Source organism: Diabrotica virgifera, chromosome 4 (genome assembly GCF_917563875.1).
Source record: "Diabrotica virgifera virgifera chromosome 4, PGI_DIABVI_V3a".
In the NCBI taxonomy this organism is placed as follows: domain Eukaryota; kingdom Metazoa; phylum Arthropoda; class Insecta; order Coleoptera; family Chrysomelidae; genus Diabrotica; species Diabrotica virgifera.
The window spans coordinates 248,572,828-248,600,425 of record NC_065446.1 but is presented as its reverse complement, the minus strand read 5'-3'; the positions used below and the strand labels follow the sequence as shown (position 1 = coordinate 248,600,425).

The 27,598-nt window shown below is 34.0% G+C and overlaps 1 protein-coding gene across 1 annotated transcript; it reads right to left on the bottom strand.

Annotated features, from left to right (window-relative positions):
- Positions 1-1,503: 1,503 nt before the first annotated feature.
- LOC114330242 (uncharacterized) lies at positions 1,504-27,387 on the bottom strand. The gene is made up of 5 exons (XM_028279565.2): positions 26,986-27,387; positions 24,739-24,913; positions 21,035-21,266; positions 15,701-16,081; positions 1,504-2,738 (listed from the first exon to the last, which is right to left on the bottom strand). The coding sequence occupies exons 1-5, from the start codon at positions 27,240-27,242 to the stop codon at positions 2,035-2,037; spliced, it is 1,749 nt and encodes a 582-aa protein (XP_028135366.1). The 5' UTR covers positions 27,243-27,387; the 3' UTR covers positions 1,504-2,034.
- Positions 27,388-27,598: the final 211 nt, after the last annotated feature.

Genomic DNA, 27,598 nt, shown 5'->3' with positions numbered 1-27,598 from the left:
TCCTTGTTGACATTCCTTATAATACAATTGGAAAAAAACAAAAAAAATAATAAATAAAAAAAAAGAAAAAAAAGAAATAAAAAAAAAGAAAAAAAGAAAGCAAAAAAAGAAAGAAAAAAATATATATATAAATAATAAAAAATAAAAAAAGAAAATAATAATAATAAAAAAAAACATACAATAAAGAAGAATATTGAATAATACTAGAATATATTATATTTATGATATAAATATATGTATATAAATGTGTAATACTGTATGATTGTAGCTAAAGATTAAATTATCCATTTATTGTTATAGAATCTAGGTATATCTTTAAAATACAAAATCCTATTTTAATAGTAATATGTGAGATAAATATCTGTAGAGCAAAAATAAGTTCGGCTAATGGATTAAGTCCACAGTCAGGAAATTCGATGACACACACACATGATCAGGTTGAACAATAAAGGACTCAGAGAGTCTCTCTGTCTTATCCCATTACCAGCTTCAATATGGTCAGTTAGTTCTTCATCTACTTTTACTTTTATTGTGTTGTTCTGGTAGATATTTTCGATCGTTTTAATTATTCCTAGGATAAGTGTTCCTAAATACATATATCCGTACACCCTCTCAAATTCTACCTGTGATCCATCCTCCACCTCTAACTTAAAGTGTCCCCCGCTGTTTCTTTCTTTTTTCCTCGCAATTTCCATGTACTTAGAGTTATTTAGGTAGGTATATTCACTTTCTGTCAAATCCTAACACTAACCCGAAACGGTATTATTTTGCCGTACCTACTTGCCAGTTCTTCTCCACTTCTTGCAATAAGATCCACATCATCAGCATACGCCAAGCATTTAGTATTTCTTGTAGAAAAGAGTTCTGTACCTATTTATCGCATTATTTACTAGTGTAAATAGTTTAATATAAATAAATTAAAAATAAGTGTAAATCAATCGAAAAAAAAAGAATGTGTGTACTTTGTACGCACGTAAGAAGTTATACTTCTATTATATGATTTCAACGAAATCAATATACTTTAAACAGTTTCTCTACTACTTTCCAAAAATTTTTAATAAAACAATACCAACAATTAAAAAAATAAAAGAATAAAACACACACAAACACATTGAAAAATGCAACAAATGATTTCTGAACAATAATTGTTGCCAAAAATTTTAATTAAATACGTATTTTCTGAAAAAAATTATATAGTAATATACTTACAATCATAAAATCTATAAAAAAAATAAAAAAATGATATAACTTGCATTGGGCTTGAACCTACTTCCCGTGTATCCCGCCGTACGAGAGTCGAACCGATTTCAAACTGGACCACCTTCGCGTATACGTCATGTGGGAATATACACAAACTGAACAACTTTTTGACATTTTGTTTATATGAATTTTTATTAGTTTGATTTTTGTCGAATTAAAATACAACAATATATAGAGTAAGAAAACGATACATTAGATGAAAATTTGTAAAAAGTTTGTTCGTAATCAGATTATGTAAATTAAAGCATTGCCTAATAGGGGTATAGCATAGCAAGTACTAGGTAAGTACATTATTTTTTTTACATTTTCCAAATAGGTATGAAGATAATTTTTTATTGGAATACAACTGAAACATTTAGAATTACGTACCTGTGGCTTTTCAAACCTATTTAAAAAGTCACTATAATTATAAATTTGATTTTATTTCTGTCCTCACAACAATAAAAACTAATATATTATACAACATTTTTGTTTACCGATAACCTCCATATTGAACAATTATTGACAGATCATTTCAACACCCAATCAGAGCCAGTATAAAGACTAATACCAAACTGTCGGTGTGCGCATGCGCGCGGATCAATATAAATTCACCCTCAATCTCAATAGCGCCTAAAGAAGTATAACTTCAATAAAAACCAAATAAAATAAGGGTTTACAGTCATTAATAAATTAAGTAACGACATTACAATAAATTGTAAATTTTAGAGAAATTATTTCTCTAAAAATTTAACTGTACAGTACAATAGTTCTTAAAATAACTTATTACTCTCGCTATGGCAGTCTATCCTGTAGATATTGCTTAAAACGCCTTTTTCCTCTAAAGCATTTCCAGAGTCCATATCTGGCCTCCCAATCTTCAAAAAACAGATCTGGTTTGTTCCACAAAATATGGTGTTGGGAATATTCGTATTGAGTCTTCAATGGTGGGTTTAAATGTGGAGCCAGCTCAGCCCTGCGTTCGATAATAGTTCTTACGTATTGGTAAAATATTTTCGCATTATGAGTGTAGCAAATCAGAGTTAGCAATGCTAAAACAGTGGCGTGTAGATGATGGGATCGTACCAAGTCTTTGGATGTAATTTTAAAGGCGTATTCCTGAATGCTCATAGCCATGGTGACGATACAAGAAGCGGAATATCCACAAGGTATTTCTATAATGAGAAGAGCAACAGTTCTGTAGACGTTCTCCAATTGTGTTTTCCCAACGGACACTAAAAAACTGTTCATGATGATCTGATAAATCAGTCGGCGCATGCGTTTGAACAAGTTCTTGTCCTGTTGACGGCAGCTTCTTATTTTCAAAAAGTAATCGCAGTCTTGGAAAAATATCTTGGGAGATAAAAAATTCTCTCCGTTTTGTTGTCTGTCTAAAATCTTCTGCGCTATTTTTAGACCAAACAATACTACAATAGCGGAGGTAGACTTGAATAAACTGATAATTATTGGTAGTGGTCCTTCTGAAAAAGATATGTCACCTGAAATAGAAAATAATTATTAGTTAAGAAATATCTTCATCAAAAGTCCACTGCTGAACATAGGCCTCCTCCCCTCGTTTCCAACCCCATCTATCCTGCGCCGCTCTCATCCAGTTTTTATTTACCTTTCTTAAGTCGTCAGTCCATCTTGTAGGCGGTCGACCGACTCTTGTCTTCTCTGTGCCTCCATTCCAATAACCTCTTCGTCCATCGCCCATCTGTCATTCTGGCTATGTGTCCTGCCCATCTCCACTTCAACCTGGCTATCCTCTCGATGACGTCAGTCACCTTTGTTCTTCTCCTGATTTCTTCGTTTCTGATTTTGTCTCGCAGAGTTATTCCTAACATTCACCGCTCCATTCTTCTCTGCGTGACTCTTAGTTTGGTAGCCGAGGCTTTTGTTAAGGTGAGTGTTTCTGATCCGTACGTCAAGACTGGGAGGACGCACTGATCAAATACCTTTCTCTTTAGGCATGTGGGCAACTCACTTTTAAAAGTTTCTCTCAGTTTTCCAAATGCTGCCCACCCAAGACTTATTCTTCTCTTCAGTTCGTGAGTCTGGTTATCCCTGCCAATCGTAATTTCATGTCCCAGGTATTTATATCTATCTACGAGTTCTATTTCCTTCCCAACAATACTGATGTTCTGGTTGGGTACCAAATTTGTCATTTTTTTGTTTTCGAGATGTTTATATTTAAACCCACATTTTCTGTAGCCACAACGAGTTCTTGTACCATCTCTTTTGCCATACCTAGATCCTCAGCTACTATGACTATATCATCGGCGAAGCGTAAGTTGTTTAGGTATTCTCCATCTATTTTTGTTCCCTTTGTCATCCAATCCAAACTCTTGAAAGCATGTTCTAAGACCGTATTAAAAAGTTTAGGTGACATTGGGTCTCCTTGTCTAACCCCCCGTTCTATTTTTATGCGATTACTGTTAGTATGTAATTTGACAGTGGTTGTTGCCTGTAAGTATATTTTGTGTAAAATAATTTTGTATACCTATAATCTAGCCTGCATTCTTTAAGCGCCTGTAATATTTTGCTAAGCTCAACTGTGTCAAAGGCTTTATGAAAATCGATAAAAACTAGAACTAGAGGTTTATTGTATTCCACTATTTTCTCTATTAGGGTTTTTATACTTTGTAGATGGTCATTTGTTCCGTAACTTTTTCGGAATCCTGCCTGTTCTCTTGGTTGATAAGTCTCTAACTTTCTTTCCATTCTCTTAACTATTATTCGCGTAAATAACTTATATAAATGGCTGAGAAGGCTAATCGGTCTGTAATTCTCTAAATTGGCTTTGTCTCCTGCTTTGTGTAATAGAATCATAGTAGCGTTGTTCCAGTCTGTTGAAATATTAGCGTTGTGAAGGCAGGTATTGAAAAGTAGCTTAATTTTTTCAAGTAGTATATTTCCTCCAATTTTTAGTGCTTCTGATACTATTCCATCTTCACCTGGGGTTCGATTATTTTTCATTTTCTTCAGAGCCTCTTTGGCCAGTTGCACCTCAAAGAAACACGAAACGTAAATTACGTTTCATGGAAATAAACCACTGCTAAACAAATTATGTCCGGCCATTTATGAAACTCTCCGAAAATAAAAATGTGTCATGAGCATGAATCACACTCGTTTCATTGGTAGGCGGGCTTTGAGATTTGTTTAGCAGTGTTTTCTTTTCATGAAACATGTTTTTCGTTTCATGTTTCATGTTTTTCGTTTCATGTTTCTTTGGTGTGCGGCTTGGCTTTGATTTCTGATTTTGTTATATCGGGCATTAAATCTGATCCTTAATTTAATACCCCAGTTTTTACTGTAATTGGAGGTTGCGTATTGTCATCTTTTTTTTTTTCTTGATTTGTATAACTCTGTGTAGAACTCTTCGACTATTGTTAATATTTCATCTCTGTTTGTAGTTTCTTTTCTAGTTCTGTTTCTTAGTTTGTTGATTTCTATTTTTCCTTTTTGTGCGCTTTTCTTCAAAACTTTCATGTTCTTATTTTACTCTATTGCTTGTTTTGTTTTTTCTACATTGCAGTTTCTTATGTCTTTTCTTATTGTCTTTGTGATCGTCTTATTTATTTGATTTAGCGCTTCTTTGCTGGAACTGGTATCTCCTTTCATCTGTCGTCTTAGTTCTATAAGGGTTTTAGTAGGTTGACTTAGTTTTTCATCTTTTTGGGTTGTTGGACAATATTTAGTTTGAGCCTGTTGTATTGTGGTGATTATTTGTTTATTCATTATATTAATGTCTGTTGTTGTTGTATCTTTCAATGTATCATTAATATATTTTTCGAACTCCTGAATATTAGTTGGTTTTGCCCATTTCTTTGGGTGTTTCTTATTTATCATTTTGAGTCTTTCCTTTTCGATCGATATCGTTATTTTAGCTCTTACTATTCTTACTAACCTGTGATCACTGCTTGTACTGAACTGGTTTAACAAATTTACGTCTTTAAATAATTCTTTTTTGTTTGTTAAGAAACAGTCGATTTCGTTCCTTGTTTTTCCATCCGGACTTTCCCAGGTCCATCTTCTGTGTTTTTTCTTTTTAAAGAAGCTGTTCATTCGATAGAGATTGTTTTCCAAAAGAAAAGTTAATAGTTGTTTGCCTCTATCATTTCTGCCTTCGCTTCCAAAATTTCCCAATATTATTTCAGAGGGGTCTTCCTTGGTACCTATTTTGGCGTTGAAATCACCGCCTATTATTAAGAAGTGTTCGCAATTCTGTTCGCAATTCTTTTGTGAATAAAGAAGCCGACACCTTCGACTGTCGATTCCTCTTCTCCTTTGTAGTACCACAGATGGGCTGATGAGAGTGAGGTAAGAAATATAGGTATTCCAAATTACGAAAGAAAAAATACAAAACACAATTAAACAACTAAAAATTAAACATTACACTATTCATTTCAATAGTTGACCGGTGGTATAGTTGACTCGTATAGTAGTATAGTTTACTCGGAGACATTCGAAATACACAATGGACTAAAACAGGGAGATGCACTTTCACCACAACTCTTCAACCTAGCTCTGGAACACATAACCGGAAGTGTAAAAATCGAAAAACCGACTACAGTGTTTCATTGAGAAGAGTCAAACCTACTGTTGGCATTTGCAGACGATATCTATTTAATAAAAAGTGGCAAGAAACCAGATCGGACATAGATCTTCAAAACTATATGGTCGCCAAAAAGGAAGCGAAACTAGCAGTATAGCAAAAGCTAAAGCAGAAGCGTATTCAAACCTGTACGATCAACTTGATACCAGGGAAGGCGAAGCAAAGATATATAAAATAGCCAAACAGAGAGCAAAGAAAGCAAGAGATTTTAATCAGATTAGATGTATCCGAGATGAAAATAATAAAATACTAATTCACGAAAAGGATGTCAAAAAGAGATGGAGAAAGTATTTTGACAGTTTATTAAATAAAGAATTTGACAGACAGCCTGTGGAGTTAACGGAGACAGTAACAGCAATGGTTATCAGAATAACAAACGAGGAAGTGGCTTCAGAAAATAAAGAAAGGAAAAGCAGTCGGACCAGATGATATTCCTGTGGAAGTATGGAGAGCATTGGCAGAAACAGAAATAAGTTAGCTAGCGGGTCAATTTAATAGAATTATGGAAGTTGGACAAATGTCAGACGAATGGAGAAGCAGTATATTAGTAGCTGTCTACAAAAACAAGGGAGACATACAACAATGTGCAAACTACAGGGCTATAAAACTACTTAGCCACACCATGAAAATATGGGAGAGAGAGTAATTGATAGACGTATACGTGAAGAAGCCGAAATATCCGATAATCAATTTGGCTTTATGCAGGGCAGATCAACAACAGATGTAATTTTCATTGTAAGGCTACTGATGGAAAAATACAGGAATAAAGAGACCAACGCTCATATGGTATTCATTGATATTGAGAAAGCATATATTATAGAGTTCCTCGAGAGATTCTGTGGTGGGCACTCAATAAGAAAGGAGTCCCTGGCGAACAGGCGCGGATACAGAGCCCCCCTATTGTATTTAGTCTATAAGTATTTTTATTATTTATTATTTTTTCTGTCAACCAGAACTCAATTCTTTTGATACCGTAGGTATCTGAGATGACTGAATTTTATCCTTAGAGTAAGCGTGGGTCTTATGGCTAAATCTGGGCAATAAAATATTTGCGGTACGTCTGACCCCCCTATTAAGAATTTCTAGATCCGCGCCAGTGGCGAATATGTAAATATTGTGAGAGATATGTATGAGGGAGTAACGACTAGTGTTAGGACAGGTGTGGGAGAGACTGATAAATTTCAGGTGAAAGTAGGATTGCACCAAGGCTCGGTGCTTATATCTTATTTATTCTCTTTAGTTTTGGACCAGATAACAGCAAAACTACAGGGTAGCATTCCATGGTGCCTAATGTATGCTAATGATGTAGTGTTATTAATAGGAAATAGTGAAAGAGACTTAGAACAAAAACTGGAATAGTGGAGACAAGCTCTGGAGGAAAAAGGTTTAAAACTTAGTAGAACAAAAACAGAGTATTTGGAATGTTCATTTAAAGATAGAGTTACTACATAGAGTTGCACAAGTTTGACTTGAATGTTTGAACTTGACTTGAGTTTGACTTAATTTCAAGTCAAACTCAAGTCAATCCTTCTGACAAATATTTCAAGTCAAGTCAAACTGGTCAATCGTACAGGTTTGAAAATTCAAACTGTTTGTCAAACTAGTTTGAAAGAGTTTGAAAAATAATTTATTTAGTAGATATACTTTTTTGTCGAGATTGACATGTTACTTGCCAATTAAGATAAGAAAATTAATAATACAATGAGCGCCACATAAAAGTAACTTAATACGGGAAGCGATTATAATCAAAATAGGGTCGTAAATTTAAATTTCTTGAAAATGATTCCTGAATGCTTAAACTGCTTGCTGGCAAGTTTCGTTTTATCCATATAACTTTTTTATATCTGAGTGTTACTAGATTAAAACAAAGAATTCGTTGGATAGTTTTTTTATCATACAAAGTGTAATTTAATCTACTTTGGGAGCGTTCAGGTTCAAGTATTACGTAACGCAAGTTGGGGGGGGGGTCATGTAAAACGTTACGGCGCGTTACACGGGGAGGGGGTAGGATGGTTCGAACAGCGCATTACGTAATAGTGATGTAACAAATGTCATTTTTTGAACATGCGCGAATACGAATGCGAATATCTAATAACGACATTCGCGAATGCGGATGCGAATGCGAATGCTCAGTTTTCTTAATTTGTTTTTATTTTTGAAATGTTTTCTAAATTTGTAATGAGAAGTTAATTGATATTTAGTGTAAATCAATCTGAACCTTAAGCTTTATTACATTATGCCAAATAATAAAACAACGTGAAGGCTGATAATCTGATTATACGAGTTTAAGTTACCTTTTTTTAATAAAAAAGATGAGAAAGAGAATAGATTTTAATTTTATTAATCTAACTTTATTTTTAAATTATTATTTCTCTTCTCTGATATTCATATTCGCAAAACATTGGCACAAATTTTGCGAATGCGAACGCGAATGCGAATATCCAAAAAGATGCGGATATTCCCGAATGCGAATACGAATACGAATATTCGTTACATCACTATTACGTAACATTGTTTTTTTAACTTAAATAAAAAAAAACTACCGAATCACAATCTTCCACCTTTTCAACTTTGGTTTATATTTTACATAGAACCCCTGGATTGTATTATATTTCCCCCTCACCTCCGCTCATGTTACAATAGGAAAAAATAGTATTCAAGTGAAAAAATCTTAAAATTTGTATTTAGCAGTCAAGCACAGTAACATGTGTCTCAATGGACAGCTCAGAATAAAATGATTTGGAATTTTTATGACTTTCTTTTATTAAAAAAGGCATTTAAGGGCCAGTTAGAAAAACATCTGGTACATACCAATCTGCTAGTTCACTCGAAAATACAATACAAACGTATTGCTGTATATTTGTTGGTATTTCTTTAAAATTCAAAACTAACCATTGGGTTATTAGACCTGGATCCTGCGTACCAAAAAAAGTTGATTAATAGCAAGCCGAAAATTTGTTAATAGCTTAACGGTGCCTAGTTGGACAAACTTAGATGTACGGGAACACTGGAACGGTGGAAATTTTAATTGTGGAACAGTTTAATAATTTGGAACGTCAGATTACGAAAACGTCCCATGTATTTTGTCGGACATAACATCCAATTGATTTGTTACCCTTTCATTAAACTCTCATGCAAAAATCAGACTGCTATTACTAACCAACATGATTCCTGTCATTTGACATGTTCTTCATGTTCCACTCATTAAAATGCCCAGTTGATGATAAACACCAGTCTGATTTTTGCATGAGAGTTTAATGAAAGGGTAACAAATCAATTGGATGTTAATCAATCGGAAGTTCTATCCGACAAAATACATGGAACGTTTACGTAGTCTGTCGTTTCAAATTTTTAACCTGTTCCACAATTAAAACTTTCCCTGTTCCAGTGTTCCCATACATGAAAGTTTGTCTGACTAGACACCGTTAATCTATTAACAAATTTTCAGCTTGCTATTAATCAACTTTTTTTTGGTACGCGGGATCCAGGTCTATATGGTTTTACCTACATTTATCTACAATTTAAATTTCTTTCGGAGACAGGCTACAAATGGTGGGTTTAAATTTTTTAAAAATTAATGTATAAATATGCATTAATAGTATGGTATAACTTATAACTAGAGCCAAACCCTGACATCCAAAGTGAAAGTTATCCTCCAACACCAAATTGTTCTATATGGTCCACATAATGTTAAGAAAAAAATTAACACACACCATTTTCAGCGTCGGGTTTGGGGGGAGAGGGGGAAGAAATCGGTAAATTCGGAGATTTTTACGTTTTTCGTCAATATTTCTAAAACTATGCCGTTTCTAAAGGATTCTACATAAAATTTAAAACAAAAAGGTCCTATACATATTTGTTATAAAATCAACGGTTCCAGAGTTACGGAGGGTGAAAAGTGGAAGTTTTCGATACTTTTTATATTTTTTGGGAAATTTATAATATTATTACTGATGAAAGAAATTTTCTTTAACAGGATTGTGTTTTGTAAATAAAATTTGCTATTTCAGTGGCATGTTAGTGATAAGCCCTCGAAGAAACGTCAACCTCACCACCCAAAATCATCATCAATTGCCCAAATTGGAAGTGTTGATTATATAATAATTATATATAGGACCTTTTTTGTTTTAAATTTTATGTAGAACAATTTTGTATAGAACATTGTTTACGCTAAAGTATAGTTTTAGAAATATTGACGAAAAACGTAAAAAAAATACCAATTTACCGATTTCTCCCCAATCTCCCCTCCAACCCGGACGCTCAAAATGGTGTAACTTTTTACTGCACAATATGTGGACCATATTGAACAATCTGGTGTTGGAGGAAGACTCTTTCTTTGGATGTTTGGGTTAGGCCTTTTTTGACCAGTTATACTATACTACCTCCGTAACTTTGGAACCGTTCATTTTAGAAGGATTATGTAATAGGCCTTTTTTATTTCAAATTGAATGTAGAACATTTTTGTATAAAAGGTTGCTCATGCTAAATCGCATAGTTTTAAAAATATTGACGAAAAACGTAAAAAACTACGAATTTACCGATTTCTCCCCCCTCTTCCCTTCAAACCCTACGCTCAAAATGGTGTGACTTTTTTCTGAACATTATGTGGACCATATAGAACAATTTGGTGTTGGATGATAACTTTCACTTTGGATGTCTGGTTTATGCCATTATTTGGATCAATTGTATCATACTATAAAACGCTATAAGCTATCTTAACAATTATTATCCTAACTGGCGCGCTTATTGGGTTTTATTTGTCTGTCTGCGGTTTAAATATCATATCAGCCAATACATTTCTGTTTATTGTTTTGGACCTTGTTGGGATTGGGGGATTTCCCCTACCCCTCCCCACCCATTACTCCCCCCCCCCCGTTGATCCGCCACTGAACAAATAAACACGTTGCGTAATATTCAAACTTTTCAAACTGTTTGAAGATGTTTGAATTCAAGTCAAACCTAAAGATATCGAAATCAAGTCAAGTCAAACTTTTTTATACAAAAAGTTTGATTTTCAAGTCAAGTCAAGTTTGTTGAGTAAAATCAAACTAGTTTGACTTGATGCATCTCTATTACTACAAATAAAATGGTATCTTTGGATGGTGAAATGATTGTGAACAGCAATAGTTTTAAGTACTTAGGATCGTTATTACAGAGTAATGGAGAAATAGATGGAGATGCATGCAGTAGAATTAGTGCTGGATGGATGAAGTGGAAAGAAGCGAGTGGTGTGTTGTGTGACAGAAAAATTCCAATGAAGCTGAAGGGAAAATTCTATAAAACAGCCATAAGACCGGCTATGATGTACGGAACTGAATGTTGGGCAGTAAAAAAGAAAGAGGAACAACGAATGCATGTGGCGGAAATGAGAATGCTTAGGTGGATGAGTGGAGTGACAAAGAAGGATAAAATTAGAAATGAGTATATTAGGGGAAGTCTAGGTGTGGCACCAATTGATGCCAAAATAAGAGAGCATAGGTTAAGATGGTTTGGTCATGTTAAACGTCGAGACGTTAATCACCTAATACGAAGAATTGCTGAAGTGCAGATTCCTGGAAGGAGTAAGAGAGGAAGACCAAAGAAGACCTGGGGGGAGACGATAAGGCAGGACATGTTGGTAAAGGGGATTAACATTGATATGACCCAAGATAGAATTGTGTGGATAAATGCAATTAGAGAAGCCGGCCCCGCATAGGGATAAGGCAAAGAGAATGCTGATGATCGATTTAATAGGAAACACCAGATTAAGGATGAAGGAGACTTTCGTGAGGTTCGAGAAGGAAGCAGAGAAGATGGGGCTCCTGATCAATGAAAATAAAACGAAATATATGAACATGAGCCGCAATAACCAAAGCAGAGACAGAATCGGTCAGAACATCACAATTGATGACTTTAACTTTGAGCGCGTTAGAGAATTTAAGTATCTTGGAACAACGATAACTGAAGACAATAACGGATCACAAGAAATAAACAATAGGATACAAGCCGGTATTTATACCCTTCAAAACCTTATAAAATCAAAACAACTTCCTCCTCCTCTCCTCCTCAGTCGTTTCCTCAAGCTGAGTGTCGTGATTCTCTATAATACGAGCAACTATCTCTTTCCATCGGCTTCTGTCCTGAGCTTCCCTCATGGATTCGGAGAATGTTTTTCCACTGGCTTTCTGTACTTGATCCGTCCATCGAGTAGGTGAGCGACCTCTACTTCTGCGCCCTTCAACGTTTCCCGAAATTATAAGTCTCTCAAGGTTATCATCACTTCTTCTTGCAATATGGCCGAAAAATTTTAAGACGGTGGAGAGGCAAATAAAGGAAAGTCGAGTCTGAATATTAAGCTCTTGGAGGATTGAGTGATTTGTTCTGTGTTCCGTCCATGAGATCCGAAGCATTCTTCTCCAACACCATATTTCAAAGGTGTCAATCCTTTTTCTGTCGTCTGATTTCATTGTTCATGTTTCGGATCCGTAATTAAATATGGGAAAAATTAAGGCACGTACTAATCTTATTTTGGTGTTCTTCGACAAGGAGCGATCTTTCCAGATTTTCGATAATCGACTCATAGCGTTTTTGGCCATCCCCATTCTCCTACGCATTTCTGTTTCACAAGATCCTGTATTACTGATGTAGGATCCTAGATAACTGAACTCGTTAACCACTTCAAACTGGTCTAAGGCTCCTGTTGTCTGAAGTGAATTTGAATAATCTACTATTATAATTTTCCTTTTTTGTTTATTGATCTTGAGACCACATCTATTGCTTTCGGCTTCCACTAGCTGCAGCAGGCTGGACATTTCTTCTTCGGATGCAGTTATTAATGTTGTATCATCTGCATATCTGAGATTTGAGATCTTCTTTCCTGCGATAGAAATACCGCCATTCCATTTGTCGAGTGCTTTTCTCATTATATATTCCCCATAGAAATTAAAAAGACTTGGAGATAGAATACATCCTTGTCGGACTCCTCCACCCATTTTAAAAGGATCGGACCCATGGTTTTCAATTCTTATTCTGGTTTCACTGTTCTCATATAGGCTTTTCACCAGAGCTGGCAGATGATCAGGAACCCCCATCTCATGTAGGACTTTCCACAAAACTGTCCAGTCTACACAGTCAAATGCTTTCTGATAATCCAGAAAGCAGATGATCATCGGAATTTTGAATTCTCGTGCCTTCTCGATGAGTTGTCGCATATTAAGAATTTTCTCCCTTGTGCCTTTACCCTTCACGAAACCTGCCTCTTCTTGTGGTATTTGTCTATCCAGGTATGTCTGCATGCGACACTTGATGACTCTCAACAGAATTTTACTTGGGTGTGAAATTAGTGAGATGGTTCGGTAGTTACTACATTTTGTGGTTACGCCTTTCTTATGAATGGGAGTAAATAGTGCGATACACCAATCACTGGGCCATTTGCCGATTCTCCATACATGATTTCACAGTCTCCCCATTAATTGGAGACCATGTTCACCCATGTTCTGTAAAAGTTCTGCCGTGATGTCATCGCAACCAGGTGATTTATTTCTTTTAAGGTGTTTTATGGCTTCATCGACTTCAGGCCTTAGAATATCTGGTTCTAGGGTTGTTGTTGAGACTTGCAAAACAACTTATAAGACGTACAAATATTTAAGTATATAAAGCAATAATACGTCCCGTTGTGATGTAGGTAAGCGAAACGTGGACGATAACAAAAGCAAACGAAAAGAGACTACGTGTTTGGGAAAGAAAAATCCTAACGAAGATCTTTGGGCCTGTGCTTGATGAAGCAGCAGGACAGCATAGGATAAGAACTAACAAAGAGCTCGAAAAACCTTATCCAGACGCCAACATAATAAAAGGAATAAAGTCCAGAACACTCCAATGGGCAGGACACCTCAGAAGAAATTCTGACCAAAGAACAGTAAGGGTACGAACATGCCGAAGATACATGGATAAGCGCGATATAGGTCGCGATCGCGGTCGAGGTTTACATCGATGGCGGGCAGAACATACCGAAGACACCTTCCTTTCAATGTTCTTTGCGGTTTCCATATAATCAAAACTTGTCGCAACCTGATTACGATAAGAAATGAATAAATACACCAGCCGTGTCTCCGGCGATCAGCAGCTCGATCGCGATGTAAAACAAACTATTTTGTTTTGGCATCGACATTGCAGTAAACCGCGATGCAAGGTCGCTCGCGAGGGTGAACGGGTGACACATCCTTGACCCTTGAGGGTGACCGCGATCGCGACTTACACCGCGCACATCCATGTATCTTCGGCATGTTCGTACCTTAACCTATTAGCGCCCAGGATATCTGATTTTAAGAATTAGTATATTAAACATTAGGTATTTATTGGTAATATTATTTGTAACAAAACTTCAAATGTAACTTGATTTGAAAAAATTAGAATTACTTAGATATAGATATGTACCCAAATGAGTACACTGGGCACTACAGCGACTTAACAAATAATGTAACAGAAAAAATTAATTTAAATGAAAAGTTTTAAAACAGCCTTCTTAATTCAAAGAGTTATATTACACTTTTCACAAATCCATCTGGCTCTTTGATGACACTGAGCACACCTTAATTGTTTAATAATTTTTATTGGAAAGTGTCCTCTTTCATGTTTCCACACGGTAGGCAGAATATTTCCGGAAGGTCTTGATTTCACATTGATTTCACTTGCACAAACATTGATTTGGCGTTATAGCCTAAATAAACTTTATTTAAGTCTTGTCATTCATGTTTAATGATTTCAAACTCCTCATTCCACCCTGATCTTCCTACCATACATATTATTTGTACAATTTTTTGTCCATTGCGGGCCTAAACAATTTTGTTCTTTAGGTGATATACTTATTTTGTTTGTTAACTGCAGTGTCAAAGGTACGTCTTCGTTAGTCTTTGTCTTCATCTGAAGAGCAATGAAATTCAATATCTTCTTTAGGCAGTGTCAAACTTCCTTCTATAAGGTTACCATCCTCAATGTCTTCCTTATCTGTTAGCTTATTTGAGTCTGGAGAAATTATAACAATATCCACCTCAGACCCCGAATTAAAAGCAAAAAATATATTTTAAAGCTGAAGTTAAACCTTCGTATTTATTTTCATAGAAATTTCGAACACTAAAATTCTCAAAATCATGTAGGTACAGATGCCATAATATGCCAAAATTTCAAAAATACTAATATAATATAATATGCCTATTGTACTCGTATGAGTACACCTAATTTTATCAACAACTAAATCACGTTATAATTAAAATTCTGAAATATTAGTCACTTAAGTCCTTTACTAAACTTATTATAAACTAACGTAAACCATTTGTTGGTGAAATGTAGTAAATGAGAGAAGCACTGTAAATTTACAAAGTCCATGTCGACGAAATAAAAAACGCACGTGTTGACTTCATAATCAATAAATCAAAACTAACAAACCAACTGAATCATTCAACGAAATCTGTTAATGTTGTCTTCTTAAGGGTATTTAGTTTCCTTTAATTACTAAGAATTGCAACTATTTTATTGTATGCGGCACTAGTATATCAAAATAGCAGCTGTACTTAAATGAGTACAGTGGGCGCTAATGGGTTAAGGCTGGTATTGGAGGAAGTTAAGTGGAAGAAGACCACGAGGACGCCCTCGACCCCGAGGGCGAGATAATATAGCAGGAGACCTGAACACTATGTGCGTGGAGATTTGAATGGAGGTTGCTCAAGACAGAGGCGAGTCGAGGCATGTTGTCGAGTCGGGTAGAACTCACGAAGGGTTATAACGCCACGGAGTAAGTAAGTAGTAAGTAAGTAAGGTATAGTTGACTCGTAAGATGAAGATGGTAGTAGGAAAAACTTGAATTACCTGCTCTATAACTGTAAATTTGTGCTGTGAAGATTGCTATATTTCCGAAACACACAATACTGTCCTTATCATGAACATTCGAATTAATTCTATTCATCAGTATGAATAAAACTCGAATTAAATCCTTGCTGTGCAAATTGCGAACTGCATTTTTTACACAAAGTTCAAATCCTTTTCTAACGTAAATGTAATTAAAAGTATCGTTTGGATTGGGTTTGATGCTGCTCTCGATCATAGTTAAAATCTTGGCGATAAGGTACATAGTCATCTTTTTCCATTTTATGTTTTTCATTATTTCGCATAACACTTTGGTAAGATACTTGGCTTCTTCACCATTTTCTATAGTTGCAACTTCGATTGTGTGTAAAATGTCATCCAAATCTGAAAAAATCAAAAAATGTTAACAGAAATTACTAGTTTCTTACTTAACAAATAGATGTAAAGTGAGCATTTAAGGTTGCTGTCTAAAAAAAATATGACGAAATTTTACAAAATCAACGGTAGGTACTGATCTGGCTGTTACTAAGAGGCAAGGGTTAAGAGCTCCTTTATAGGATATTGCTACTGTTTCATCTACGTTAAAGAGAGTAAATTAGAATCGGACCAGGTTTTTATTGTGAGTAGATCAGATGTTATAGTAGCATGAAATGTTACAATATTTGAGTTGCTCTAAGTGATACTGGTGTCATTAGCAAAAAGAAAAAAATTTCATCGATTTTTAAATTAGTGATTTATAAAGATAATGAAAAGTGAGGACACAATACTGAACCTTGTGGTACCCCACATACAATGTATTTGAGATGAACGTCTGTATCATTTGCTCTAACCAGTTGTTTCCTATTATCAGAGAATCAAAGTAAGATGGGAAGCAATTCAAATAAAAAAATATGAAAAAAATATTTTTTAGAAACGCTTTTCTTTAGTTACGAGTGACTAAAATAAAACATATAAAAAAATCAACTAAAAAGCAGAAAATAAAAAAATTGAAAAATCTAACACATTTTGTGCGGGGTGCGTTTTCGCACCACGCTTTTATTTAACGCATGTGTTAGATTTTTTAAATTTGTTTTATTTTTTGCTTTTTAGTGATTTTTTTTATAATATGTTTAATTTTAGTCACTCGTAACTAAAGAAAAGCGTTTCTTAAAAATATTTTTTTTTATATTTTTTTAATCAAGTATATTCAAATGGCAAATAAGCCACAATTTTACCTAAAAATGATTTTATTAACGTTTCGACGCCCAAGTCGGGTGTCGTTGTCAAAATACAAAATAATACTAAATAAATAAAAATGTTGTTGCTTAGTAAAAAATTCTTTTAACAATTTATTTAATCTGACTCATTTATATCGGCAATTCAGACACGTATTATACATTTTAAAGTAGACGACTTTAAAATGATATTGCCAATATTGATGAGTTGCGTTCCTGGGACGACTTTACTAAAAGATAGTTCATTCGATTACATGAAATCAATCCCAACTCAAGAATATCCGCCACAAAAAATCATAGCATGTGATCTGTCTTTAAAAAGACAACCAAATGCAACGGTGGTACTGAAATTCTCGCGTTAGAGATTCCATAGTAAATCACGAGGGAAAACCAGGAAAAACCTCGTGATACTATCCCGACATCGTAAGTATTTGGGTTTACATTTAGTTTACTCTCAAAACTAATACAAAATTCTGACTTGATATTTTAAATTTTAAATATGTACTAACTCGATATGTTACTGATTTACTAATTGCGGTATTTTCTTTCTATTAACTTCCTCCTTTAATATGGGTAACCACATCCTACTGCATTCTACCGAGGAATTTGCGACACAATTGGTTTCATTTAGCATAATTAGAGCCGCTTCTTTGATTTTTCTCTTTTTACTTAAAAAAAATCAAAGAAGCGGCTCTAATTATGCTAAATGAAACCAATTGTGTCGCAAATTCCTCGGTAGAATGCAGTAGGATGTGGTTACCCATATTAAAGGAGGAAGTCAATAGAAAGAAAATACCGCAATTAGTAAATCAGTAACATATCGAGTTAGTACATATTTAAAATTTAAAACATCAAGTCAGAATTTTGTATTAGTTTTGAGAGTAAACTAAATGTAAACCCAAATACTTACGATGTCGGGATAGTATCACGAGGTTTTTTTCCTGGTTTTCCCTCGTGATTTACTATGGAATCTCTAACGCGAGAATTTCAGTACCACCGTTGCATTTGGTTGTCTTTTTAAAGACAGATCACATGCTATGATTTTTTGTGGCGGATATTGATTTGTGGCGGATATTGATATTGAGTTGGGATTGATTTCATGTAATCGAATGAACTATCTTTTAGTAAAGTCGTCCCAGGAACGCAACTCATCAATATTGGCAATATCATTTTAAAGTCGTCTACTTTAAAATGTATAATACGTGTCTGAATTGCCGATATAAATGAGTCAGATTAAATAAATTGTTAGAAGAATTTTTTACTAAGCAACAACATTTTTATTTATTTAGTATTATTTTGTATTTTGACAACGACACCCGACTTGGGCGTCGAAACGTTAATAAAATCATTTTTAGGTAAAATTGTGGCTTATTTCCCATTTGAATATACTTGATTATAAAAATGCCACAAGAAAATAGCTTCAGAACAACATTATATTTTTTTATTTTTACTTTTTAGTCTTACACTTTTCAAACATTAAAATATATCGTCATGTTTATTAAAATGTGTATAAAACATATGATGTACAAACATGAAAAGTAGTCGGAATCCGCAAAAAATTTGAAACTTTATTATTTATTTATGAAGCATAACGTAAACAATTAACGTAAAAAGTGAAATTATGTATAGTTCATATAATTAGCTACAATCTGTAAAAGTTTCAAGTTTCTTCATTGTAAAAAACGAGAGAATTTAAGAATTTTCCGTTAAAATCGTTTTTTTTTTATTTAAACAATTAATAAACATAAAAAAAATTTATTGACTATTCGTGTATTGTTCCCGCGAATGTATATGTCTGCAAATTTTCATTCATTTGCATTGAAGAAAAGTCAGTCAAATTAACGTCTAAAGATTTGATGCAATCTATTGAAGTAAAGAAAATCGTTTAATAAATACGTCTAATTCCGTAGAAATTTAGTTTTTTTTATTAAAATGTAGTTTTTTTTATCAAAATGTCGTGACTTACATAATCAAATGCTTTGAGATATTCTCAAAAAACAGTGACAGTGTAAAAAAAGTTAAAGTGTATAGTTATAACTTATAAGCATAGCAAAAACTTTTTAGAAGCAGTTTACAGGATAAAATTATGGAGGAAATTATAGAAATACAGTAGAACCTGCCATATCTGGACCTATCATATCCGGACCTCCCCATATCCGGACGGTTCTGCGCCGTCCGGATCTACCGAAATCTACCGAGAAAGGCAGTCCTGCTGTTGAACAACGCACTAAAAGAAGAACTAAAAGATGGCGAAATAATGTATTATAGAATCTATAAAACGTGTCTATCGACGAAAGTTATTGACGACGTTGATTACTGGAATGTATGAAGGAGAAAACGTTTCAGAGACTATAAGAGAAGTAGTGGTCTTGATATCCGGATTTTTCCATATCCGGATTGGTCTGTCGCCACATTGATCCGGATATGGCAGGTTTTACTGTATACAGAGCCGTGCGGTACATCTTTTCAATATGATGCAAGTCTTCGAAATGCCGCCCCCTAAATATTATTGAAACTTTAATACTAGTATTTATTTTTATTAAATGAAATTAGACAAAATGAACGAAAACTTTTATTTTAAAAACAAAACATACTTTAAATTAAATGAAATAATATGTATTAACATTAAATAACATTTATTTTAAGCTACCGAGACAGAGAGTGTTAATAAAATTCTTAGGGCCGGTACTTTCTGCACCTCGCGTGATAAAATTCCTCTAACCGGGTTTTAATTGGAATAGATGTTACCGGTCCTTAATCATACAACTATATTTGGATATAAAGAAATTATGTTATTTTGGAACAAATAGTTCAAAACCTCTAAAAGTTTCATGGACTATGGTATCATTTGGGATAAACCATGCAATAAATCTTCTAGAAAATCATTTGCCTCTATACCCGATTCATTTTCTATGAAAAGTATTGAGTGAATATTTTCTAGTATTTTTCTAGTATTTTATCATATGTCCCTTTTCTTATATTTCCCTAAATTTAAAAATATATAAAAATTTAAAATTTGTATTACGAGTTGCTAAAAGCGAAAATCGATCAATCAAAGAATTAAAGGCAATATTTAAAATATAGATGAAAAAATTTACTTCTTTATCTTTCTCTGTTGAGAGCTAATCCACAGATCAAATTGACGCATTTTTCTCTTGCTTCAATATTCGTTTTCAGCAGGAAATTCGGATCTTATTTACAAGATTTTCTGCAATTTCATTATCAGTAATTTTCAATTGGTCATAGCCAAATTGTCAGTAAATTTTCATTTTTTCCATAGTTTCTGACATTTTTACACAATCTGACAAATTTATAGTTACATGTTGTAACATCTACGAGACTGAATTTATATAAAATAAAGTATCATGCCAAATAACTACACCGCATATAAATTTATAATTTTTAATATTTTTACTAATCCTCGTGCTTTGACTTTAGTTTCTGAATTATTGTTGACGTCTTTTATTATTTCGAATAAAGCATTATGTATTTCACAAAATTGAAATCTTAGAGGTTTCGATGCATCTATTCGACTTAACCATCTAGTAGTTAGTACTCAACGGTTTTAGTGTTAGTTGTGAAACATGTTTTTTTCAGAACTTCCCAACGCTTTGTAAAACCAGAAAAAAAAGTGTTTTTTTTTGTATAATACAAAAAAAGTTTGTTGTTTCTGAATAAGAAGACGCTGCGTCATTTATTACTAAGATGGCATGCGCAGGGCACGTAAAACGCCCTCGGATATTTTTCAAATTAATATTCTGTTTTGCACACCCTTTCTTATTCCTTTTATATAAACCCCGTTATCATAAACTTGTCCTCCGAGTAGTTTTAAATCAAGAACTATGTTTTCAAGAACTTATTTTTGTCAAAATAAGGTCTGTTAAACCATCACCAGCTAAATATTTTCGGCTGACACTTGGTCCTATATATACTTTTAATTATTGAATGGCTCAATTTGTATTTTGATTTTACTGATTATGCCGCCCCCTTGTGATGCCGCCTGATGCGGCTGCCTCACCGCATCATAGCACCGCACGGCCCTGACTGTATAACAGGTAAGATTTTATAAAATATTTCTACATCTACGTTATTTATTAAAGTAATGGTAAATCATTTTATGTACCTTCTTTCATGTCAACATGATTTTCCAAAATTTCGACGATTAGAACTGTGCAACCAAACTCTATTTCCCAGAGTCTTCCCTCTCTGTAGAAAGTCACAATGGCACCTACAGCAATTCGGTACATGTCTTTGTCAATAATTCTTATTAATCTTCGATATACTTTTAAACAATGTTCTGATTTCTTTCTTCTTGACCACGATATCACTCCTGTTTCAGACGTTTTTAATCGCAACTAAAAAAAGTTATTAAATATCTTTTAGTACAAGAAAGTAGGTACAGAAATATCTGAAATGGCGAAGGTTACTCAGGTAGTAAATCACGGAGAGGGGACTTCAGCTGAACGCGTTGGTGCAAAGAGTAAACACCAGTGGCGTGCTGAGCATGGTTCTCAGCAGGGCCCGTTCCCCGCAGGGGCTTGCTTTTGCTTCTTTTGTTTCTAATTTGATGGCGACATTTTGAACTACACAAGTACCTGAATTTGATGAACTAACTAATTCTAAGCAACTTTTCTTCTATACTCTTTTTTCACAGTCAATAGTTTTTGAGTTATTTGCGAGTGAAAATATTTATTTTTGTAGATATAAAAAACACACTTTCAGGCGCTTTTTGAAAACAACTGGTGTATTTCTTAATCCTCAAATTCCAAATTGAATATTTCAACGTGAAATAACCAAAAATTCATGCACTTTTCGGATAAAACTGATTTCTACTTTTAAAGTATTTAAAAAAGCTTTATTTTTCTTTTTTAAAAAATTTCTTACATGAAAAGTAAGTCACAATCAAAATAATGTTGGTCCCGTTTTTTTCGTTGGTATTAGAATCCGAAATGAAGTTAATCGTTACCGCTTCACAAATTACTTTAGATACTTATGTATTTTTTTTTTATTAGATCTGTAAGACTCATTGGTTCAGAGCGCTTATTTTTGAAAAAGCTGTAGTTAAATAGGCTTAAACGAGTCACTAATCCGAGTGTATGCATTTTGAACATATCTTAATCAACTTTGGTCTTCAGGAAAGCAAAAAGTCCAAAATATTTACAACAGTAAAACCTATATATGTACTACTTGAGATTTTTGGTATCACTAATAATTTTTAAATTATTTAAAAAAAAAATTTTCAAAACTAAAAAATCAATAATTATTTTTAGCTACTTTAAAACCCAATTTTTTTCAAAAAGGAGCACTTTGAACCGATAAAACTTACAGATTATATAAACAATATATAGGTCAAGTAACTTGTGAAGCGATGACGATTAATTTCATTTCGATTTGGAATTTGACAAATAAAAACCAAATTTACAGACTTCGTATTATAGGTATACCTATACCACTTTTTAAAATTTTTTAGATGCTATATTTTTACTAAGAATATTTTTTTCGATTAAATACTTTTTGAGTTATTTGCAAAAACCGTCTAAAAACATAGTTTTTTTTTGTTGAAAAATATATTCACTCGCAAATAACTCAAAAAGTATTGACTTAGTGAAAACAATCTATGGAACTAAAGTTGCTTAGAAATAGTTAGTTTATCCAGTTTCGGACTTATCTTGAACGTGTGTTTTTCCACCCCCGAGAAGGGGTGAAACTCATCCCCAGGGCAAAAGCACACATCGGCACAATATCACTTTTTTCCTTTAACATGTTAGCTATGTGTATGCCAAATTGAATGCCAATCCAAACGGTTCTTTAAAATTTGTAGCAAAAACCATGAGTAAATGAACTATAAATTAGCTTGAGTTTTTATAAAAAATATATGATATATTGTCCTTTTCATGATCATTTTTCAGTGCGTCACAAATGATAGGAAAAAGGGTAAGTCCGTGATAATAGGGGAGATATGCCTGAGACGGCATACTTTTTTTTAAATGTTTTGTAATCGATAATCGATAGAGTTAGACATGTAATAAAAATCAAAGTCAGTGCTAGGAACATTTACATAAATATAACATTCTTTTTTAACAAGGTACATATTATAGTTTTTTTCTGAGAAAATAAATTGTAAAGTATTACATGTGCCATCTCACCCACATACATGTGGGTAAGATGGCATACCCTTGAAATAAAGGCACTAATCTCGACTCATAAGTCACAAATAATTATTTTTTGTAGTCTTGGGTACACCGGCACATTCGGAATATGACCACTTGCCACAAATTTGGCAAAGTTAGTCATTTGGCACATCTTAGTCAGGTTTTTCGAAAACGAGATAATGAAAAGAAGCCATTACAAAAAATGCAAGCAGCATCTTCCTCGTCACTGTCTCAACATCGACGGAATCGATTTTGTCGGTTCGAATTCCTCTTAAAACGACCCATAACTGTAACGACAAACTTCAATCATATAACAAAATGAATGCAGTGTAAAAACGCATAAGGGTGAGATGGCATACCTATGCCATCTAATCCACCTGCTTACTATGCCATCTCAGGCAACATTGCAATCATACCGTTTTTTTAACCTAATTTTTCTTAAGCACATTTTTAAGATATAAATCGATACAGGCGTGATAGTCATAAGGTAAAGGAACATCACAAAATTTAAAAACTTAACTCAGGTGTAAAGACTCGCGAATTATAATGTGATACAAAAAAAGTCAATAAATATTTTGTCCTACTTAATTAACATTCCAAAGGCTACTGCTGTCAAAATAAAACTAACATTCATAAGTTCAACAATGTTGACAAATTTTAACTTGAGGAACTGAAAACTGTCACACTAGGCACCAAATTTGGAATAGTTTACGAAAAATGCGTGATATGCCATCTCAGCCAGTATGCCGTCTCAGGCATACTTCCCCTACACATTTATGACATTTATTCTAACATGACATTTTAGTTCAATCTGACAGTTGTCACATTTTATTTTCAATTTGGAATAAAAACAAATCAAATGTATTTCTTGCATTTATTAAATGGTATTTTCTTTGATTTGTATAGTCTTATAAATTATACAGATTATATTTGTAATATTATTATCTAATTAAAAAAATATTATTTTTTTATTATGGCGCCATCTATCGACAACTAGAATAACTAGAAGAAATGTTATAAAAATGTCACCGACGAAATGTAATCACCGACGTGCCTTTTTTTCTGTCACATACAATTTAATGCGTTAGAAAGAAATCAAAAAACTGTGACGCACTGAAAGATGATCATGAGAAAAGGAATATTATGATAATTTATATTTAAGGTTTATTAAAAACTTTTGATATACAATGTGTGTTTTTATTGGGCGGGCGGGCCCGCATCCCAACTGGAGCCAAGGCCGCAGATTTATCAGTACGCCACTGGTAAACACCCATTTAAAATGAAATGCACAAAATTTCGCCTCCAATGCTTTTTAAATGCATTCATTTTTTCTAATCCTGAGAAGTATTTTTGAAAACTAAACGCAGAATGAAAGATTACGTTATTACCGAGGGCCGAAAGTCACTGAAAACGTCTATAATGTTTATTTTAATGAGTTACAGTGCAGTGAAAAAAAAAAGAGAAAATTTAGTGTGATTTTTACTTTCAAATATTTCATTCAAAAGAAACTTTTTGTTTATTCTAAGGGCCTTTCGGTCCTCGGTAATAATGTAATCTTTAATTCTGCGTTTAAATTTTTCAAAAATATCGAGATATTAGTTTTCTCAGGATTCGAAAAAAATGAATGCATTTAAAAAGCACTGGAGCCGAAATTTTACGCCTACGCAAATCTTACCTGAAAATGGTGTATACAACTCATAATGCACCAAATTAAATGTATGACATGTGATACCATTATGTATTCAGGATTTACTCTTGATATAATATCTTCTAATATATCCAATCCTAAAGAACGACGCAAGTGAAGTTCATGCAGGTCTTTTACACCTTTCAAACAGCACTTGTATAACCTGAAAATGCATTAATAGTTGATATTTTAAATATATTTTGATAAAAAACTAGATATCGCACCCCGACTTCAATAGTGCCATAACCCTAAAAAATGGAAAATCTGTTTTTTGGCCTAACACGTTCCTTTAGGCGTTGCCTTCATTGTGTAATAATGTCATAGAATTTAGTTATCTTAGAATCAGCAAAATGCGCCTGTGTCGGTATTGCCATTTTCGGTGTTGGCTATCACAAGGCAGTTTGCGTTACGCTGTGGTCGAGAGTGTCATATATCAAGGTCATCAAAGACGTCTGGCAACACAGCTGACAGCCAGGTCCCCAGTTTGACTTATGTCACAACTCATGTCATGTCGTATAATTTAACATGTATAAAACTAATTATCCCATCTATTCTGCGGAAAGAGTTCTTAAATTTATTACACCGCACTCATCAGGGCATTGTTTCCACCAAAAAATTAGCAAACGACTGTCTATACTGGCCCAGTCTATCAGTAGATGTTGAATACATTGTGTCAAATTGTTTAACTTGTCAGAAGTATGCAGTCTCAAACCCTAGGGAACCCCTGACTCCTCATGAAATTCCAATATTACCTTGGCAAAAAGTAGGCATGAATTTCATCTTTAGGCCAGCAGGATTTCATCGTCCTTGTAGATTACTACGGCAAATTCACTGTTGTCAACAAGTTTCCAAATAAAAGGGGATCAACTGTGTTGTCAACCCTAAAAAATATTTTTTCAATCAATGGGATTCCTCAAGAGATCTTTTCCGACAACGGTCCTCCATTCAATTCGTACGAATTTCAACAATTTGCAAAGAAATATGACATTCTTCTAAACACTTCCAGTCTCAAATATCCCCGCTCAAATGGTATGGTCGAACGAGCCATACAAACAATAAAAGCTTTGTTAACTAAGGCTTATCAGGAAGGTGAAGACCCATTTCTAGCCATTCTACAGTACAACATAACTCCCAAGTCTGATCTACCTGCTCCATGCCAATTACTAATGGGTCGGAGGCTCAGATCAATAATACCAGTCAAAACTGATGTCCTTAAACTTAACTTTTCAACTGTTGGTGTAAAGAAGGCACTCGAAAAAGACAATCTAGACAAAGGGTATATTATAACAAAGGAACGAAAAGGCTCCCAACCCTTGAAGTTGATCAACCAATTTTACTTCCAAAAGGAACCAGAGACTGGACACCAGCCGTTGTTAAACACCAATCAAGCCATGGAGATTATATGGTGCAGACAGGTGATGGCCAATATCGAAGGAACCGATCGTTTCTAAAGCCACTAAACATCAGAAATCACCTTGAAGACAAAAACAATAACACACCTCAAATCCATGTGGAAAATTCCCCTATTTGCACTATTCATTCGCCAAGCCAACCCACTTCTCAAGTGAGGGACCAAACTGTACTAACATCAAACCCAAACGACCCCAAAGGACAAGAAAATGCAAGATGCACAAGAAGTGGACGTATTATAAAGCAGCCAGACGAGCCAGAAAGATTAAACTTATAATCTTATTGTGTGTATTAGTATTCATACTAAATTTCATTTTTATTTTTAGAAGGGGCGTGTCACATATCAAGTTCATCAAAGACGTCTGGCAACGCAGCTGACAGCCAGGTCCCCAGTTTGACTTATGTCACAACTCGACAACTCATGTCATGTCGTATAATTTAACATGTATAAACCTAATTAAATAAAAGTAATTATTAAAGTACAGTGTATGTGTAAATTAGGTTTTCCCGGATACCTAATATTCAGAACATAACAGAGAGTGGATGTGTAATAAGTACCATTCGTTCATTTTTAAATACTTCCTTCACATTTCTGATAATGCATTTGTGAGTCAAGAAAAAGTGCCATGTGTGGCAAATTTTTTTCTCTCGTGCCATAACCTGCGATATGACTTGAAAAGGTAAGCCGGTCCCAGTTGGTTGAACTTAGCTCAGGACAGACACAAATGAAGACAAGATGGAAGACCTACGTACTAAAATGGATAACATGGGCTACATAGATAGATAGGTAGATTAATAATACTAAATATCGAAATATTATATTACCTACGTAGTTGTTCATGAAATTCATAACGAGTCATCGGTTCCTGAATACCAAAAAATTGTTTGCACCTTCTGCCAATAGGTGTACTTCCTTTTAAATCACGAAATTTTGCATCTGAAACTCGAACATTAATGATATCTTCTAGAGTATCTCCATTACTGTCTACCACAAAGTCCGAAATAGTCGTTGCTGTCTTTCTACGCCCTCGTGAAAATCGCTTGATTTCAGCTGAGAGGTTATCAGTACTGAGTCTGTCCATTGCAAACTTTAAGGAATTTTAGTATTTTTAAGGAATTTCAAAATAAATAGGAACAAGTGTCATTACTTAATAACATTTGTCTATATTTGTCATAATCTTCTTCTTTCTCTTTTTATTGGCTAGCATACTTTTGCATCTGCTACTACATTTGGTTGTAATGCAGCTCATCTTTCTCTAAGCGATGCTGCAACAATAAAATACTAAAAGAAACTGGAGTGTCGAATACTAAATATCACGTTTCATAAAGTTTCATTATTATGTATGTTTTCCACTTCAAACATACTGAGTTTATTGTTATTAAATTATACTACTACTGCAGGGAAGTTATACTACTTGGATGGGATGAAAAAGAAATA

Coding starts and splice junctions, on each gene's coding strand:
- LOC114330242 (XM_028279565.2), bottom strand. CDS start 27,242: ATGGACAGACTCAGTACTGATAACCTCTCAGCTGAAATCAAGCGATTT. Junction 21,267..24,738: donor GTTGTATACACCATTTTCAG/GTAAGATTTGCG, acceptor AACTTTTTTTAG/TTGCGATTAAAAACGTCTGA. Junction 16,082..21,034: donor TCATGTTGACATGAAAGAAG/GTACATAAAATG, acceptor TGATTTTTTCAG/ATTTGGATGACATTTTACAC.